General features: G+C 43.2%; 2 protein-coding genes across 3 annotated transcripts in view; one reads left to right on the top strand and one right to left on the bottom strand.

Annotated features, from left to right (window-relative positions):
• The window catches only part of LOC108067863 (uncharacterized), a 30,953-nt gene extending 21,915 nt beyond the window's left edge, over nt 1-9,038 (bottom strand). Inside the window, exon 1 of the mRNA XM_017157126.3 lies at nt 8,939-9,038. The gene's annotated coding sequence lies outside the window, so the exon portion shown is untranslated. The remainder of the gene's footprint in view (nt 1-8,938) is intronic.
• Nucleotides 9,039-9,205: 167 nt separating this feature from the next.
• LOC108067862 (sodium-dependent nutrient amino acid transporter 1) lies at nt 9,206-14,633 on the top strand. 2 transcript variants are annotated; one of them, XM_017157124.3, is made up of 6 exons: nt 9,206-9,336; nt 11,146-11,627; nt 12,905-13,139; nt 13,206-13,580; nt 13,640-14,283; nt 14,346-14,633. In XM_017157124.3, exons 2-6 carry the CDS (start codon nt 11,153-11,155, stop codon nt 14,597-14,599), a joined length of 1,983 nt encoding a protein of 660 aa, XP_017012613.2. In that variant the 5' UTR covers nt 9,206-9,336; nt 11,146-11,152; the 3' UTR covers nt 14,600-14,633. The 2 variants fall into 2 exon arrangements, with proteins under 2 accessions (XP_017012613.2, XP_017012614.2); XM_017157125.3 differs by lacking the exon at nt 9,206-9,336 and adding an exon at nt 10,613-11,028.
• The last annotated feature ends 4,676 nt before the right edge of the window (nt 14,634-19,309 follow it).

Genomic DNA, 19,309 nt, shown 5'->3' with positions numbered 1-19,309 from the left:
ACCAGCCACTCAAATGCTCGAAAACTGGACTACATAAATGGGATTTTTGGGCTGCTGGCAATGGATTTTCTACACATGGAATGGGAAGCTTTTATGATTGCGGAGTTTTATAATCGCTAAAGAGACTAGCACCCAAAAATGTAGATAGTAAAAAGTAGAAACACTTTAAAATATTTTAATTTTAACTAACCCTAATTCAAATATACCCCAATTAAAATTCTAGGAATTATACCATTTCACAGAATGAAAACTCCATGGCTCACAAATTGTAAACTAAACAAATCATTCCCAGTCTAAACCATCTGCTAACCAGTGTAACTCTAGGAATGCCTATCCTTCCTGCTCCGCCTCACTCCCCGCTGGCTATTGTAATTGCTTTGTTTTGCTTACTAATTGTTTGTGGCCAGAACGCCAAATTAACTTGGTCACGTGGCCGGAAGGCGGTGTGGGAGTGGTCGGACTGCGGACGCCTTGAGCCGCCTCCAACCGCAGGCGCCGATGAGCGTTATTGATGACATTTTCGCTTTGGTGTTTGGTATTAATTTGATGCACGAGTGCTCCCGCTATCAGCCAATGATTGAGTGCTAATGGAGCAAACGTGGCGTGGAATGAAAGAAATCAGGGAAATCGACTCTGGAACCTGGTAGTCAGGAGCTTGGAGCTTGGAGTTGCGGGAGGCTGGGCAATAACATGCAGGCCAAGTGACCTCAATGCTCCTCTGCTGACCAGCCAGAGCAAACAAAACGCGTTTCAATGCGTTTCAGGGGGCGGAACACATGTTTGCAGAGGGTGGTTGGGTGGTTTAATGGCCGATGGGTGGAGGTGGAGGTGGCCACAGATGCAAACACCGAGATATGCACACACCACACACCTCGTTCGCACTAACACAGATTGTGGAGCAAGTGTGTCATGGACATGGCGAGGTTGGCTGGTTTGTCTGGGGGGTGTTGGGCTGGGGGGTGTTTGCTTTGGGTGAGGAGACAACACGTGTTCCAGCGACGATGACGATGATAATGATGGCAGGGATTCCATAGATGGCTGCCTGGGATTGCTTTTACCGTTGAAGCTGTAAAAAAGACGCATACTAAAATGGCGATCCGAAGGACAAACAAACATGGCACACTGCATACGGCATGCCGATACCAGCACACAAGCACAATCACAAACATGGCATAAGCACAGGCCCATCCACAGGATGAACGCAAACACAGGCTCGCTCATTTGGTGTACTTCAAAAACTTGGGCGCACGCATTTATGCAAGATTGCAATTATGATATAAAACACCGGTCGCAGCTGGAAATGGGCTGAGAGATAGCTGAATGGATCTGGCCGGCATTGTCTGCGGTCCACGATGAATGCCACGACGCCCCAGAGCCTTAAAGTCCGGCCTGAAAACCAAGAGCATAGCTGATGTTTAGCCGAAGGTCGTTCGGGATTAACATTTCATAAATGTGCAGAAAAAGCGAGAGTTGGATAGGACAGCTGAAGACATCACTCTGAAGTCCTGCAAGCGAATAGATTATCTTGGGAACTGCAAGGTCACCGAGACTTTGTTAATGCTTAAAAAATCCCACTGCCTACAGACAATGTGGAATAAATGGCTAATCAATCGTATTTTGAAAACATTATATAACGATATTTAACTCAACATTTAAATTGATTCGTGGCTTATTCCACGCTATTCGGCTCATTCATTACCGCATTCACTAAAGTCTTAGGGAGGGGCAAATATTTATGACATTTAGTGGGATTCGTTTGGATAAGATGGCCTGGTCAACGTTTTTCAACTTTACAATTTAAATAACTTTAGCTGGCTGATTTTAACGCTCAACTTTATAAATTTAATTTTAAATAGGTACACAAATCGTAGAAAGTTAATAATGTGTTCTGCCTATTATTTTTTTATTTTTACTTTTTAGATTAAAATACCTGTTGGAAGTATTTAAATATAGAACTCATATAGTCTGTCGTCGAATAAGCCTATGAGCTACTCATCAGCTACTACATATTAAGTATTTTCTTTTTTCCAAGAACAAACATATTCATTCCCCTAAATATAAGCCCCATTTATGCTGAATAATCCATAATTAGCAACCAAAACTAATCCCCCGAGACACGTCGGTTGATAGAATATTTGGCGTAAAATCACTTCCGTTGGCGAACAATCGATTGAAGGCCTTCAGCTCATTATCCTCGATAATCGCCGCAGCTCCTGTCAGTTTCAGGGGGCCAACGGGTTTCGGGATCCAGATCAGCATGGCCAATTAGGGGCTTGAACTTGAGTCAACCGCCGTACAACGGAACTGACCCCAATCCGTGTTGCTGTCGCCCGTCGCCTTGCAATCCTCTATTCTCTGCGCTCTATTCTCCTGTCTGTCCGGCTTGAACCCTGCCAAACTGTCAAAGCGTTAATTGAGTTTGACACTAATGAGCGTGCAATCGCTGCATAATTGATTTATAAATGCCGGGCCATCAGCCACGCCCCCTGTTCACTGCAGTTAGCCGCCTAGTTTATGAGTTTGTTGCAAATTTCCGCTAATTGGGTCAGACAAACACACAATAGAGAGCTTGACTTTTGGCTGGCTGGCTGGAGGAATTAGCATTTTAGTCAAATTTTAGTGAAATCCACTCGCAAATTGAAGGGGACGGACCGAAAAATCTGCTTGAAAATGTAGGCCGAGCATCGACCCGAGCAGCTCGACAAGAAAAGGATCCCCAGGATCTGGGGTTCATTTCAGGACTTGCCACAAGCACTAATTTCACACAATTCGTAATTAATTTGAATTTATTATGTGCCACATTCCACATGCAGCCAGGGCAAACATCCCGACATGCCGACATCCCGCCTCCCGCAAACATCACGTGTGGGCGGGGCTGGGCGTGGCTAGCGGGCGGAGGAGGCATATTTTTAGCCAACTTAACTCCGGCCACAAATATGCCGCAAAGGCGAAAGGATGTGGGAGAAAGTGGGCACGGCTGCTGCTTGTTTGCCGGATGCCTTGGTCTTCATTTATCTTCTCTGTTTTCATTGCCTACTTTAAAAGCGAAACTCGATGCCAGTTGGAAGTTGGAGGAAGCAGCTTTAAGCATTAAGATTAACGGAAGCCAAGACGAATTCACGCACAAAAACACCATCTTCTGAGTAGGCCTATTGTTAAAGAAGTAGAAGTTTCATATGCTTTGAAGTTTGAAAAAATTAGAATGACTTTCTAAAAATTAACCATGAAAATTATACTAATAACGAAGGAAGGAAAGACCGTCAAAAGGACTGTCCCAGATGATCCGCAAGGGGAGTGTCACCATCCTAACTCCAGCACGAGCGCCAGTCCTCCATCCGAATCCAATCCAAAGGATACCGAGGGATAAAAAGCCACAAAGCAGGGCGGAAAATCAGCCACATTAATTGTTATAGCTGAGTGTTAAGAAGACCTTTCGAAATTCAGAGGGAAGTTATGGCAAATCCAAGAGAAATCTGATTTCAAGAAGATATATACGGTGGTGAAACTGAAATCACTCGAATTTTGAAATTACCAATTAAGGTGTCAAAAAGTATGCAACAAAAATTTGCACAGTATACATTTACATTCATTAATGATTTCAAAGGCCAAGTGATTTCTTTGGCACCCCAACCTAATCAACCCTTTGCCCGACTATCATTCAAAATAAACTAATTGGCAGCCAATAACTGTATAAATGTATAAATCTTCAAGTCAATTTCCTAGTTTATATTACATTTTATACGAGACAAAGGGCAAACACATTTGACATAAAGCTAAGAAAGCCTTTTGTGCACTTTACAGATGCCTAATATTTTATTCAATGCGAATATCCACCGTGACACGGCTTCTTTTCGCATAGTTTTCTCTGTTTAATACTGCACATGTATGTATGTTTGAATTCCCATACGAATCTTTTAAGAAACTGAAGAATAATTGCCGCAATTTATTAGGAGTATTTCTTAAATGCCATATCAAGTATCCCAAAGGGATACATATAGCGCTCGCAATCGGGGCGATGCCTCACGTAAGCCCTAATCTCGCAAGTATAAAGCCAAGGACTTTAGCACTTAAGACAAATTCAAACAAAAACACCACATACACATCCAGCCAGACATAATCACTGGGGCCCACGTGCTAGGCAAATTAATTCGGATTCTGTCGGTGAATTTGCCCCAAAACGGAAAAACAGAGACTGGGGAAAACCTCAAAAATATCTCTGCTGCTCAGACAATATACCGAGATGGAGACTTTTTTTGGGACGAGCGTTGACAGCAGAAATTTAACGCTTGAAATGCCAAACACACAAATATTTTGACATTCAAAGCACAGATCCTAATACACATGAATATGTACACAGATGTGTTGTGTCCTTGCTCGGTTCTCCGTTCTCCGTTCTCTTGGCGTGGCAAATTTTCCATGAAAATTGCATGAATTGCAGATTTTTGTTGCCCCATTCTTTTTCCATACGCACGAAATGCGCTCCGGCCGTTGGGATGGGACTGGGACTGCGACTGGAACTGGAACTGGGACCCCGACCTCCGACCGGAGTCAAGTTGCGTGTGCCGTAGACATTTTTATGGCATGCAGCGAACTGCCAGATGGCAGCTGCCGCTTGGCACTTGCCGCAAAATAGGAAAATGCTTTACAATATAATAGAATTTGCTAGAAACGTGACTTTAACAAGCTCTTAGACATGTAAATACATAAACACACAAGTGCACACACTGGCTGTCAAACACCAGCGAGCAGGAATGACTTAATATACTGCAACGCTGATATGTGGACAATGTGGCGTATGCGTGATATGCCAAGCAGGGAACGAGAAGACCGAAGAACGAGCAGCAAGCACAGAAGAAGAAAAGGCAGCAGTGCAGAAATGCGGCGACCACAGCTCAATTAGTTTTCCATTTTTGAGGGGCGGGCATGCAGGGCGTATGATTAATGTGGTTTCTATTCAAATGCGCCCGAAAGTATGCTACAATGGAGTGCCTGACACTTGTGGCATTTTCATGTGGCAGCATCAAGATTACGAGTAATGTTCGTTCTTGCAGCTCCTGGAATGCAGCCAACTGGCGAAACTTGCAAACTAGCAAAACCCTTCGCTCAACAGATACTCGACTGTGGTCCTGCCAACAAATTGCGGCATTCCCCGATCACAGATAGCCAGCAAATTGCATTGCATTCCAATTACTTTGCTGGGCCAGGTAATCCGGCTAATTGCCAGCCCACATCTCATGCATCCGTCCGTTGGCAACTTATTCGGCAAGTGGCCGCATCTCGATGCAAAAGTTGGAGCTTAGATTCAATTAGAGAGCCAGTTCGGTCCGGTAGTTGTCGGAATTTTAATTAACTAAACACTGGATAAGGATCAAATCGAGTTGGCCCCGAATCACTCTGGCGCACTTCACACCCGCAAACGACGCCCCAAGGAGGCATTCAGATACCGGATTTAAATCATCAATTTTTCATCTCACTCGACTGCATAAATCAACCCAACTGGCTGCCAACCTGCCACGTGCCATATGCCTTTTCCCAAAACAACTGCCATTGTAACAGGCACGTTAACTTGGCCCATTGTCTGCGCGACAGTTGTCGTCCTTTGTTTTTAATGTCCGACAGTCGAAGGCAGTAAAATTTAATGCCAGCTCCTCGCGACTTCTGCTGTAACCTGCTACCAGAACCAAAGACAATTGCGTGACGCGGAGCATTATGGCCACAACCTGGATTTGACTTTTGGCCAAGAGTACGTTAGTTATAAGACAACCCCTGCTATTTGCTATTTGCTTTTCCTCGACGAGATTTATGCCCTGCTAGCGCTTGATAAATGACTGGGAAAATTTATAAGTGGGCTTTACTTTTTGTCAACTCGAATCCGAAATGCTAGCTGGCTATAAATTCACAGTTCGCTGCTGCTCTGTCATTTTCTCGGCGGCTGTGGCTCATTAAAATGCCAAATTAGTCCAGGAAATTAGTGAAATTCTAGATAATTTCGGTAATTGTAATTGTCGGTGGACAGAGTCAGGCCAACAGACCAAAATTAAATGTAGTGACCAACTGGAGAACTAATTAAATACAAAACAAGAGAGAACGCTATAGTCGGGTTGTTGTCCCGACTATCTAATACCCGTCACTCAGCTAAAGGGAGTGCGAACGCTGTGTCGGGTTGGTGTCCCGACTAATAATCGTAACTCAGCTAAAGGGAGTGCGAGGGAGATAGATATATAATTTTTGATTGCGTATAACTTTTTAATGAATGGTCCGATTTTAAAAATGTCTTCTACATTTCGATAGGTATAAATATACACAACAAAATTGCATTTATACTTCTCGGAAATCTTTAAAGATGTGGGCGCAGGACCCATTTTAAAATCGTTAGTGGGCGATTGTGGGCGTTAGAGGGGGCGTGGCGCTCGGCTAAAATAAACTTGCGCTGCGTAGGAAGCCAAAGAATATGTGTGGGAAATCTCAACCTTCTAGCTTTTGTAGTTTCTGAGATCTCAGCGTTCATACAGACGGACAGACAGACAGACGGACAGACGGACAGACGAACAGACGGACAGACGGACATGGCTAGATCGACTCGGCTAGTGACCCTGATCAAGAATATATATACTTTATGGGGTCGGAAACGCTTCCTTCTAGCTGTTACATACTTTTGCACGAATCTAGTATACCCTTTTACTCTACGAGTAACGGGTATAATAAGATAAGATAATAAGCCAAAAAACAGACATAGAATTAAGTTCTAGCCACCGTGTTGCCTTAAAAATAAATAAATCACAGAAAGAGCAACAATTAAAATGGCAATCAGCCGCAGACACACACTTACAGAACTCATTAGCTTTTATTAATCGAATTAACTGCATATTCAGCCTGGCGATATATTGTTGCTAAGTCCTTTATCCAAACAATTACCGACTGGCCAATAAATAAGCCGCAGAAACACATGCAAAGCAGATAATCGGGGGAGACTCATCCATAAACAGTCAGATTAAGCCCTTCAACGTCACCGCATGTACATGTGCATTAAAAATTAATTACATTTTAAATGGCAAAAAGATTTAATTTTTGCCGCCCGTCCAGCGGGCGGTTGGGTACTTTGCGCCTATCTCCTAGCCCATGGCACTTAATTGAAAAGTAAAAATAAATGTCATTACTGTAATTCATTTGGGATGGAATGCGATTTAGGGTGCTTTGCAATTTTTCAGCACTTGGCCAGCATCGTTGAGATTTTAATTGAATTGTTGGGATCAATACACCCACGCACCAAAGCTGCTCACATGGAAATGCTGTAAATTTGTTGCGGTCAATTTTGCGTGTTAATGCCAGTAAAAACCGAAAATTGTTTGCCACTACAACATGGATCTCTCCCGCATTTCCCCATCTCCTTCCATATTTTTCTCCACCGCTCTTTCTAAAATTGAGCCGCAGTCGGTAAACGAACCGCAGCAGCCAAGTGTCGAAATTTTGCATCCAATTAAAATGTTTGCTCCAACACATGAACCAACACGAGCTTTTACTTTCATGACCAGAATGAAGTGCGCCGCACTCGTTTGGATGCCACTAACCAAAAACTGCAATTAGGTAGTTAGTTCGTGTCAAAATAATAAATTTATATTGGTTCCATATCAAATTCAACCCAGACAGAAACTCACATTTCTCGGAAGTTTCTTAAAAATACAATAAAATTCAATTTCTTGGAAAATAAGTAATGGGTTTTTATTATCTTTCGTTAATCTGTCTAAAAGGAAGGTATTATAAAAAATTATTTATTGATTTTGAGTTCTATTCTGAACGATTCCCCAAATAACAACGATTACATTCTAATCAGTTATAGCAAAGGGCAATCCCAATTCGAAAATAGGCCTATAAAAAGTACAGAGATATTGATTTGAGCAATAACAATAGCTGGCATGTACTATTTTTACCTCATTTCTTATCACTGGGCATTGATAATTACTTGCACCTTTTCATTCATAGGGCATGCAAACGATAAAGATAATCAGAAATTCCTGCTAAAATGCATCACAAAAAGATAAAAATGCAAAAGTATGTAACAGGTAGAAGGAAGTGTTTCCGACCCTATAAACTATATATATTCTTGATCAGGATCACCAGCCGAGTCGATCTAGCCATGTCCGTCTGTCCGTCTGTCCGTCTGTCTGTCCGTCTGTCCGTCTGTCTGTCTGTATGGACGCTGAGATCTCAGAAACTACAAAAGCTAGAAGGTTGAGATTTCCCACACATTTTCTTTGGCTTCCTACGCAGCGCAAGTTTATTTTAGCCGAGCGCCACGCCCCCTCTAACGCCCACAATCGCCCACTATCGATTTTAAAATGGGTCCTGCGCCCACATCTTTAAAGATTTCCGAAAAGTAAAAATGCAATTTTGTTGTGTATATTTATTCCTATCGAAATGAAGAAGACATTTTTCAAATCGGACCATTCATTAAAAAGTTATACGCAATCAAAATTTATATATCTATCTCCCTCGCACTCCCTTTAGCTGAGTTACGATTATTAGTCGGGATACCAACCCGAGTGATGTCTGAGCATGTTCAGATAATATACATAATTTCTGATGTAATAGATAGATGATTATAGATAGAAAAACGTAACAGAAAATTTCCAGGAAACCCATTAAAAATAAAAGGTATCAATTTTAAAATGAATCATAATTTAACAAATTTGTTTTCTCAGAACTTTGTGTGAAAGTTCATTGTCTGGACTTAAGATTTGCAAGTCATAAAACAAACAATAAAAAGACTTCAACCACTTAAATTATTATATCTAAAATAATAATGCTTATGTCACAGACTCTTGTAAAGAAACACACAAAAGCACGTCCACATGTTTCATCGAAGAAGCGCTTTACCTTTACGCATAAGTACGATGCGCAGGCGAACCCATAATAACTTAATTTTCATATTTTCACTTACCTTGGCTTATGTCAAGTCTAATGGCCAACTCCCCGAAACACCTCTTGAGTAGTTATTTTGGTTTTTCGTGTGTTGTTTTCGTTTTCGAGTTATTTCTTTCTTTGTTTTTATTCCGTATGCGAACGCCTGAGACGCCTCTGGGCAAAAAGAGCTGCTCAGTGAGCTTTTGGCGTTCGCGGTGAGCGGTTCGCTTGTATACTTCAGCGGAATTCAATTGTTCACCAACGCAGAGTGACTGCAAAATAGATAGAAAATCAAATTTTAATAAATAGAGACAGACTTGTGTCCGCGAGAGTGATTCTTTAAAGGAAAACAAAACCGAAAATGATAAAAGTGGCGGAACACCTGAGAACACATTCCTGAACAAAAGATAAAAGCCGGCCGAAAGTGGAGCGAAAGTAATAAAATACAAAACCTACTTTTTTGTGTGATCTTAAGGAATCCCTAAGATAAAAAGCGCGTTTATTGAGTCTATCATAAAAGTCGCGTGCTTAACCTACAATCAACAAGATATGATCGGGCCATATAACTAGTATCCACAGATCTCGTGACGTTGACATTTGGTGAATTTAGCCGAAAACGTTTTTAAAAAAACCTGTTGAGTAGTGGGAAAGAAATTACTTCCAGATGAGGTTTTTTCAATTCGTTGCGAAACCCTTTCATTCACTCTATCTTTATTGACACCCTAAAGATACTTATTGCATGTCTGCAAACTTTATGGTTCCCCATTCGCCAGATAAGTGGGGAAGTAAGCGAAAAAGATACTTTTGCGAGAGTGAATCTGGGCGCCATAATTTAGTTATTCAATTCAACATTATATCAGTGTGTCACACTTTTTTATGCAATAAATTAAAGCCAAAGCGAAACAGTCAAAGCGTTTAGACAAAGAGCTGTCAGCGCCGAGAAAGCGCCTCGGGTGCAATTAAATAATTGACTCTTGCCAATATAAAATAATAAAAACTCATTTAGAACGTGTGGCGCTGGCAGGCTTTATGGCACCACCAAACCAGCAAAACCCCCCACCACCACCCCCCAAAAAAAGGCGGCGAACGTGCTATCGAGTTTTGTGGCGCGTACTTCACGCTTTGTTTTGTTTTGTTTGGGCCAAGCTGGCGAATAATTGCACCTCGCAAGTTCCTCTGACATTTTCGAGTCGAGCCAGGTTGCAAGTTGCATTGTGCAAATTTACTTTCCATTATTGCAGCGAGAACAATCGGTGAAGCAGCTGCGCATGCGCAACACTCAAAACAGCAAGACACGATCTAGAGACATCCAAAAAGTAAACAAACCTCGTTGTCCATTCGAAAGGGTCGATGTGTTGATACCCAGCTATTTTAAGAGATCCAAAAGAGTTTTCTTTATAAAAGAAAGAATAGTGAAGAACTGAGTTTCCAAAATCTTATCTTAATCATCAATCCCTCCAAAAGTATAATGTTCCCCTGTGAGTCATACAATATCCATATCATTCGGTTATGAAAGCTGCCGGTAACAGCTTGTTAACCCGTTTTTTGTTTTCTACGATAACAAGGCCAATGTCTTGCTTTGTCAACTGGTTTTTAATCAGGAAGAGGATAGTGCAACTTGTGGGTCAATCATTTCCACTTTCAATGTTGCACACCTATAAAAAGTGCATTTAGCCGCCTTGTTGAGAAATTCTATTTATAAAGTAACTAAATTTGGGAATTATTTATGAGAAAGTTTTGAGGCTGCGAAATGCCTCCAGGGGGCAATAAATCAATCTGAAACTCGAGATATCAGGAAAGTGGCTGTGCCGTATCGGAAACGAATGATCAAACGAGAAACCCGAGGTGTTGTTATGAATGGTGCCCAAATGGCAAAAAGGCCCGCGGCAAAAAGCCAGACGCTTGGAGACCTTTCCCTGAAAAGGCCAGAAAACTGGTTTCGCCCTGAGGCCTGGCAGCCAAATTGCCAGCGTTTTAGCCTGCTGCACTTACCAGTTTGATGCAGTTTTGGCTGCATCAAGGCGGCAGTGGCAACAACCACTCTCCATTGTTATGTAATGCGTAATCGTCTAAGTCAGTGGGTCAGTGACTCTTGCCTTTGTCTCTGTCTTTTGCCCCACTGGACCGGTAAGCGATCACTGTCCATAATTGGTGCCTCAAAACTTGACCACCACTAAATGTAACCTTAAGTTACGGCGATTTAAGTTGAAGGTTGGTGTAACCACATTTCTGATTGATTTGCAGCTGCAACATGGAGACCGCAATGAACAACAACAACAATAATAACAACAACAATGGGTACATGAACCAGGCGTTTGTGGGCTCACTGAATGCCTCAAGCGTATCGATACCGGGGGCTTACAAGCCCAATGAGACTAGTTCGAATGGCAAGAAGGCGGTTCCCTTGTCCTCGGCAGGATCAGGAGCAGCGCCAGGATCCGGAGACAACCAGCCCGCAGTGGAGGAGGGTCAGCCGGAAAAACAGCGGGCCAGTTGGAACAACGACATCGAGTTCCTCATGTCCTGCATCGCACTCAGTGTGGGTCTCGGCAACGTCTGGCGATTTCCCTTCACCGCCCTGGAGAATGGCGGTGGAGCCTTCGTTATCCCCTACCTGATCGTCCTGGTTCTGGTGGGCAAACCCGTGTACTACCTGGAAATGCTGCTCGGCCAGTTCTCCAGTCGCGGAAGTGTCAAGGTCTACGACTTCTCGCCCATCATGAGAGGTAAGTGTGTGCTTGCACTTTAACAAAAAAAATTTAAGAATTTATTGTTGCACCGAATTGTTCTGCGGAGTATGGGAAAATAGGCATTTAACATGAATTGCACGTTGTTTTATTAAAAATGTTTCTCAATGGAAGCTTCAAAATCGTATTCCCTTTGAATAACAATTTTCGAATGTGCTCGCGAAATTTTTAAGGGATAAAGAAGAAAAAATCATAAATAAAGCATAAAAAAATAAAAAATATATTTTGGAGAAATTTACAAGCTTTAAAATAACATTCCAAAGAGTAGAGATAATAACACTGCTAAAAATTTTTAGGGTTTTGTACAGGCCTTGCAGGCTGAATTTCACAATCTGAAATATTTTATTGAATCGAGTTAAACACCATTTGTGGTTCTTCTAGCTACTGTTACATTTTTATACCCGTTACTCGTAGAGTAAAAGGGTATATTGGAGAAGGGAGAAGGAAGCGTTTCCGACCCTATAAAGTATATATATTCTTGATCAGGGTCACTAGCCGAGTCGATCTAGCCATGTCCGTCTGTCTGTCTGTCCGTATGAACGCAGAAGCTAGAAGGTTGAGATTTACCACACATATTATTGGGCTTCCTACGCAGCGCAAGTTTATTTCAGCCGAACGCCACGCCCCCTCTAACGCCCAAAATCTCCCACTAACGATTTTAAAATGTGTCTGGCGGCCACACCTAAAGATTTTCGAGAAGTATAAATGCAATTTTGTTGTGTATATTAATACCTATGGAAATGTAGAAGACATTTTTTAAAATCGGACCATTCATTAAAAAGTTATGCGCAATCAATAAAATGTTATATATCCATCTCCCTCGCACTCCCTTTAGCTGAGTGACGGTATTAGATAGTCGGGACACCAACCCGACTATAGCGCTCTCTCTTGTTTAATTTTCGAAGGGTATACAAGATGGTAACTTTGTTGGTGGGGTCTTCAATATTTTATGGTAGCTTTCTGTTCATATTACTTTCAATTGTGTTACTTCAAAGAAAGATTTAAGGAGATCAGTTTTTTCTCACCCGCCCGGTTATCTCTTTATCGCATTTTAGGTTAAAAAGAAATACTCCTAAATTATCTAAAATTTCATGTGTTTTTTAAATTGATACGAATCGCAGTTACTTCTAAAGCTTGACTTAGTTAATCGAAGATCAATCAATAAGTTCGAGGCTTGTGGGGTCTCACCGATTCGAGATGCGAGTTATAAATGGCGTAATAAATCAGAGGCTAACTCTTATCTCATTTCGCCCCAGGCATTGGCTATGGCCAGGTGTTGGCCACGGGCATCGTGACCACCTACTACGCCACATTAATGGCCCTGACGCTGCGCTACTTCGTGGACTCCTTTTACCCGACGTTGCCGTGGAGCTACTGTCGGGCGGAGTGGGGCCCGGAATGCCTGGACTCGGGACCGCAGGAGGCCGCCAGCGGCGCCACAAGTTTGGCCAACACAGGTGTGCGCACCACCTCGGCGGAATTCTATTTCACGTGAGTGGGCAGCCAGCAGGTGTCCAGGATGTGGCATTCATGTTTGCTTCTACTTCCACCGTCCAGGAACATCGTTCTGCGCGAGAAAGCGAGCATCGACGACGGCATCGGGTATCCCAGCTGGAGCCTTTCGGTGGCACTGGCCGTGGCCTGGGTCATCATAGCCGGGATCATGTTCAAGGGGGTGAAGAGTTCCGGCAAGGCCTCCTACTTCCTGGCCCTCTTCCCCTACGTGGTCATGCTCATCCTCCTGGTGCGGGCCCTCAGTTTGCCCGGCGCCTTCGACGGGGTCCTGTACTTCCTGCGGCCGCAGTGGCACAAGCTCCTGGAGCCGCAGGTCTGGTACGCGGCCGTCACCCAGGTGTTCTTCTCGCTGGCCATCTGCTTCGGCAACATCATCATGTATGCCTCTTATAACCGCTTCGGCCACAACATCTACAGGTGAGTTGTTCGGTGTCCTGTCCAATCTTGGGTTACTTACCCCAGTGGCTGCTCCCCAGGGATGCCAACATCGTCACCACGCTGGACACCTTCACTTCCCTGCTGTCGGGCGTGATTATCTTCGGGATTCTGGGCAACCTGGCCTACGAGAACAACACCAGCGACATCTCGAGCGTGGTCAACGGAGGCCCGGGCCTGGCCTTCATCTCCTACCCCGATGCCATTGCCAAGTTCAAGGTGCTGCCGCAGCTCTTCTCCGTGCTCTTCTTCCTCATGCTCTTCGTCCTGGGCATCGGCAGCAATGTGGGCATGGCCTCGTGCCTGTCCACCGTGATCAAGGACCAGTTCGGCCACCTCAAGAACTGGACGATAGTGGTGGGCATAGCCATTGTGGGCTACTCCCTGGGCCTCCTGTACCTCACGCCCGGCGGGCAGTTCGTTCTCAACCTGCTGGACTTCTTTGGCGCCACCTTCGTGGCCCTGGTGCTGGCCATCTTCGAGCTGGTGGCCATTGCCTGGATCTACGGGGTGAAGCGCCTCTGCCGGGACGTGGAGTTCATGATTGGCATCAAGACCTCGCTCTACTACCGCATCTGCTGGGCGGTCATCACGCCGCTGATGATGCTCACCATTCTCATCTACACTCTGGTGCTGTACGAGCCGCTCAAGTACAAGGAGTACACCTACCAGTCGGGTGTTTATGGTGAGCAGGGGGATTAGCCCCACCCCTCGAATGTCCTGGCTAACGGAATCCCTTTCTTACAGTTTTCGGCTGGTGCCTCAGTGCCTTAGGCGTGGGCCAGGTGCTCTTCTGGGCTATTCCCGCCGTGCGAAGGCAGCCCTCGCACTTGGGTCTCTGGGCCCGCATCCGCAAGGCCTTTGAGCCACTGCCCAACTGGGGACCCGCCGACCCGCAGACCCTCAAGCGGTACCAACTTTACGTGCAGGAGGGCCGCGCCAACGCCCTCTTCCTGCGCAGCAGTATCTGGCACAAAATCTATGACAATATCTTTGGTTAGCATTGAATTAGCAATAAAACTATATACCATCTAATGCCGCCGACTCAGTCGCTTTACGAGGTCACGGGATCTGCTGCGACTACAGCAGAACCCTTTTTTAATAAAAATCAGTCCCTGCCCCGGGCTTAAGTGCTGAATTAAATGGCAGTTGGAGTTGCCCTCGGGGCGATCGTAAGACCTACATGTGCCATACCATCAGATATGTCGTAAATGAATTTGTAAAAAACCCTAAAGTTCAGAGAAGCTAGCCATTTTATTTATATTTATTAACTAGAAACTAAATTATTTAAAAGCAAGTAGAGCTTTTAAACCCAAATCCATTTGAATTATAGAGAGAAAGACGTAAACCTAGTTCATTATCGATTTTATGCCAAATTGTAAACTTTTTACCGAGCTTCCTGTATCTCAAAAGTACTTTTTTGTGTCGCCTCGGCATCTCTAGTGAGTGCTACCAACTGGAGCAACTATAAAAGACAAGACAATTGCAGCCCGCGGCATGGCTCCACCCATTTTGCCCCCCTTTTCGCAACCCTCGTGTGTGCTCGCATACTCGCACTGATTATGCCATAAAGGGTGGAAAGTTCTGATTTTATGATTGAAAGAAAAAGTTCCACGAATTGTGTCTCGGAGCGTGTGGGCTTACGCTTATGTGTGTGCTGTAAAACACTTCCGCGTAACATCGGGCGCAAAGTATTAAAGTAATTTGTAGAGAGCAAACAAGGGGATTCCAACCCTCTGCAGAGCTCTGACTGCCTGCTGTGGGATGTAGTCTTATAAATTAGTAAATGGAAGTAATAAATCAAGCGGAGGATCGTACTGTAGAATACCTACGGCTGTCACCTTAATGAAGACGTCTGCCGACTGGGACAGTGGGCGCTTTGTCCTGTTGGCGGCTGGGCGTACGTAATTGCACTGATAAAACGCATTTAAGCGGCATAAAGAGCCTCTCACTTACGCTGTCACGAACACACGGCGTATGCGCAACGCCGAACGGAAAGCCAATGCATTTCGAGTTATTTGTCAAGCCATTGTGCCATGTTAATGCGTTTTTAATGGCCAAACTTGAACATTCGCACACGGACAAACGCAGTGCGCTGTGCTCTTCGCTCAAGTGGTTGGCCGAGAGTCCGTCCAACTGTTCATTCAACTTAATTTCATTGTTTTCCTGCACAAGTCAAACATAATGAGACATTATGGCCGCGTCAACGGTTCGTATGCGTAATGGAAATTTATATAGCCAGAATGGTTGCGTTCCATCGATCCGATGCCACAGCGACCGTTATTGAATGTAAATGGAATTAATTTGTGTGTGAGCCAGTGATTTTACACAAAGGGGACAGTGAATTGCTTTTTAAAATATTCTTGTTGAGACAGCCACCAATAAAAGTGTTTATTTTTGATGAATGAGTGGGTGCATGAAAATCAATTAAACACAGTTCATGAATACCTAAGTTACATATCTCGATGAGCTCTGCATTTAAGGATAATTAAAACTGATATTATGGCGTGAGCTCCAGTTTGTAAAAATCCACTGAAGAATTTTGCCAACGCAATCACTTGATTTTAATTATGAATGAGAGGCTGGTCAATATCCATTAGCAATAAAAGTCTGAGCCGCTCTTATTCCGGTTGGTTTTAAAGCGGATACATTATGAATGAGCCAGTTAAAGTGCTTTAAATGTCTCAAGGCCCCTGCTAGGCATTTTCGGTGAGCTAAAACCCCTATCAAAGCCGGATGGAAAGCAAATATTTGGCTTTATTATAATTTACGTTTGTTATTGCAGGGATGCGATGATTTATGGCCACGTAATAACAACGCAAAATCATAGCCAAGCAGTTCATTGTACGAGTATGGGCGAAATCACAACAAGGGCGGCGGAAGCCCAAAAGGTGGGCGAATAAATCAGCCGACTGAAGTTGAGCGGCAGACGGCAAACAGAAAATGACAGCCCAGGTACGCTGGTACAGGCGTTCGGCTTTCACGCACATTTCCCCAAAGTAATCAACGCACTGGCCGCAGACAAAGGCTCGGGCTTGTGGATTCTCGTGTTTTCGGGAGGCGACAGATAGGATCCGGCGGAGGACGGCAGTCGCCACTTGTCGGAAGCGGAACGGCCCAAAATGGCTGCGATTTAATGGGCCAACAGCGGGTAGACTGCTACTTAGGCACACATTAACTTTTGGCCTTTTGTTGGCCAAGAACGCTTTGTCTGCCAACCCCGCGACCTGCTCTTATCTCGAGGCAATGACTTGACTAGACACAGCTGCCATTATTTCCCTTTGTTTATTTTGCCGGCCCGAAAATTTAAATTATTTAAATAAATTAGACCACATTCTTCGGCCCTCCGAACAGATTGCCAGTGATTTACTTTGAATGGCATTTAGCTGGATTTGTTTTGCACCTTTGGGTTCCTTCCGCCGAAGTGTCGGACCTGTCAGGGGATGCATGTCTCGTTGTTGTAAAAATGTACTGCCAAACTTTATAGGCCACAAGTGGCTACCGAATGTCCTGAATTTGTATTCAACGTAAGAATACCGACCCAAATGTCCTGTTTAGACAGATTATGTTAACCTTAATCCCTTTGCAATTGCTGGGAATTTACTAGTACTTTTTATTGCTTACATTTTAAATGAAAAAGTTTCGTTATAAAAAGGTAATCTTAATTTCAATTAATATGTCATCATCTTAAAACAATGGTTTTAATTGATTTATATTTTTAAAAGGTTATTTAATTTTATAAAAACTTTTGCATACCAGAGTGATAATAAATTACTTCCAATAAAATTTACATATATGTATGTATAAATTAATAGCTGACTACCTATATATTCAATTAAATAAATTTATTAAATTACTTCCAATAAAATTTACATATATGTATGTATAAATTAATAGCTGACTACCTATATATTCAATTAAATAAATTAACCGAAACATAATAACAAATTTATATGTGAGTATAAAAAGTTAAACTTGAAAACTGCAGTTTTTTCGACGTTATCAATACTAATACGTTTTTAATTAGTAATGAAATGAATTGAAAACGGGACTGCTATTAATTGAAATCAGTCTATAACAAGAATACATTGCGTTCAATGAAATCTAATTAATTAAATTTTTGGCGACAACAAGTTGCAGCCATTTGTCGCGCTCGAGTGGAGCGGCAAAGTTACGGGCGGAAAAACAGACCGTAGACAGGCATTCCATCAAACGTTGCCTTGGCGAAGGACACGAAGGACTCGTGCACCTGAGCAGTTTGTTATGTCGATGGCCGACGATTCGAAGCCAGGATGTCAACTACATGCACACAAACATGCCGTTTGTATCTGGGTATCAGAACACCCAAAAAAAAACTTGATATGAAACGATGATCATTTTGATTTTGGTATCAATTTTGACTTGATATGCGGCATCTCATTTCGATATGCTCGAATTGTAAACAACATGTTCCATGTGGGCTCTATCGAGTTTTTAATGATTTTTAAGCACAATCTTGTTCTATTTCGAATTAAAGCATTTTTCTCTTCTCGCTCTAGCTTTTGTAATTTAAGTCACCTATTTGCTTCTTCCTCTCTTTTTTGAAGTCAGAGAATCTCTAAGAAAGAGAATTCGGCAAAATGATATTATTTAATATCCGTTTTACTAGTATTCAATGGTTAAATCGATAAGCGTATAAACACGAGAAATTCACCATGCACATATCGATTTGATCTCGGCGTGTTTTTTCGGTGTGTGTACTTTTACATACATATACGCGAATCTGTAGTTTTTGGCTTGCCATATTGTGTGTTTCATATTTATGACAGTCTGTCAATGGCAGGAGCCCCGGCAAAGAAGGCAAACAAATCATTCGGCAGACAATGTATAGATATGTACGGATACTTTCATGTCCTGGCTCGAGCATTTTTATTGTTCGCTTGAAGTGGCCGCTCTTCAGCTATCGATTGGCCATTTGACGTGGAGTGCCTTCGATTTTATTAGCTGTTTATAGTGCCAATTAAAGCATATAAGTTAAATACGAGAATCGCGTGCTCTAACATAGCATACTTTGTGGGGCGGAGAACTCTCTGAATGGGATTTGTTTATTGGTTTTCGGTTTTTGCCGGCTCTTTGCCGCTTTCCTGCTTTTAAGTTATTTATAATTATTTCAGCAAGCCACAAGCTCAAAAGCAGCCCAGAGAATGGAGAGACAGGCGGACAGAATGACAAAAACCTTGACAACTTTGCAGTTTTGCCAAAGTTTTATGATAAGTTTTTCATCACAAGTCGCCAGGCATGTCGTGCCAAGAAACCAAACAGACATTAGGCAAACGCAGTCGGGAAAGGGGAGGAGGGGAACGAGCAGGGCCATGCCAGTGCAAAAACCGACATCACAATGGCTGGCTGTCATCCCGGGCTGCACCATGGGTCAAAATGTGCCACCAACTGGCACGCCACGGGACACAAACTCCGGCTGCACGGGCATCCCGGCTATAGAATCCGGGTTCCAGCCACATGGACAGACCATTAAAATGCCAACTCATTTGCCAAGTTTCGGGAATGCTCCGTGGCCATGGCAACCACCTTTGGCACAATTAAAACGAAATACCTTTTTCTTAGACGATTTAATAAATTAAATGCAGCGATGGAATGTCGTTATGCTTAGAATAAATTTCTAAATATTTATTTTATCTCCCAATGTGCAGAATATTTATAGCTCAACAGAGAAT

The sequence above is a fragment of the Drosophila takahashii genome, chromosome 2R, assembly GCF_030179915.1.
Source record: "Drosophila takahashii strain IR98-3 E-12201 chromosome 2R, DtakHiC1v2, whole genome shotgun sequence".
Lineage (NCBI taxonomy): Eukaryota > Metazoa > Arthropoda > Insecta > Diptera > Drosophilidae > Drosophila > Drosophila takahashii.
Note: the sequence above shows the minus strand (reverse complement) of the source record. Positions and strands in the feature narration are given on the sequence as shown.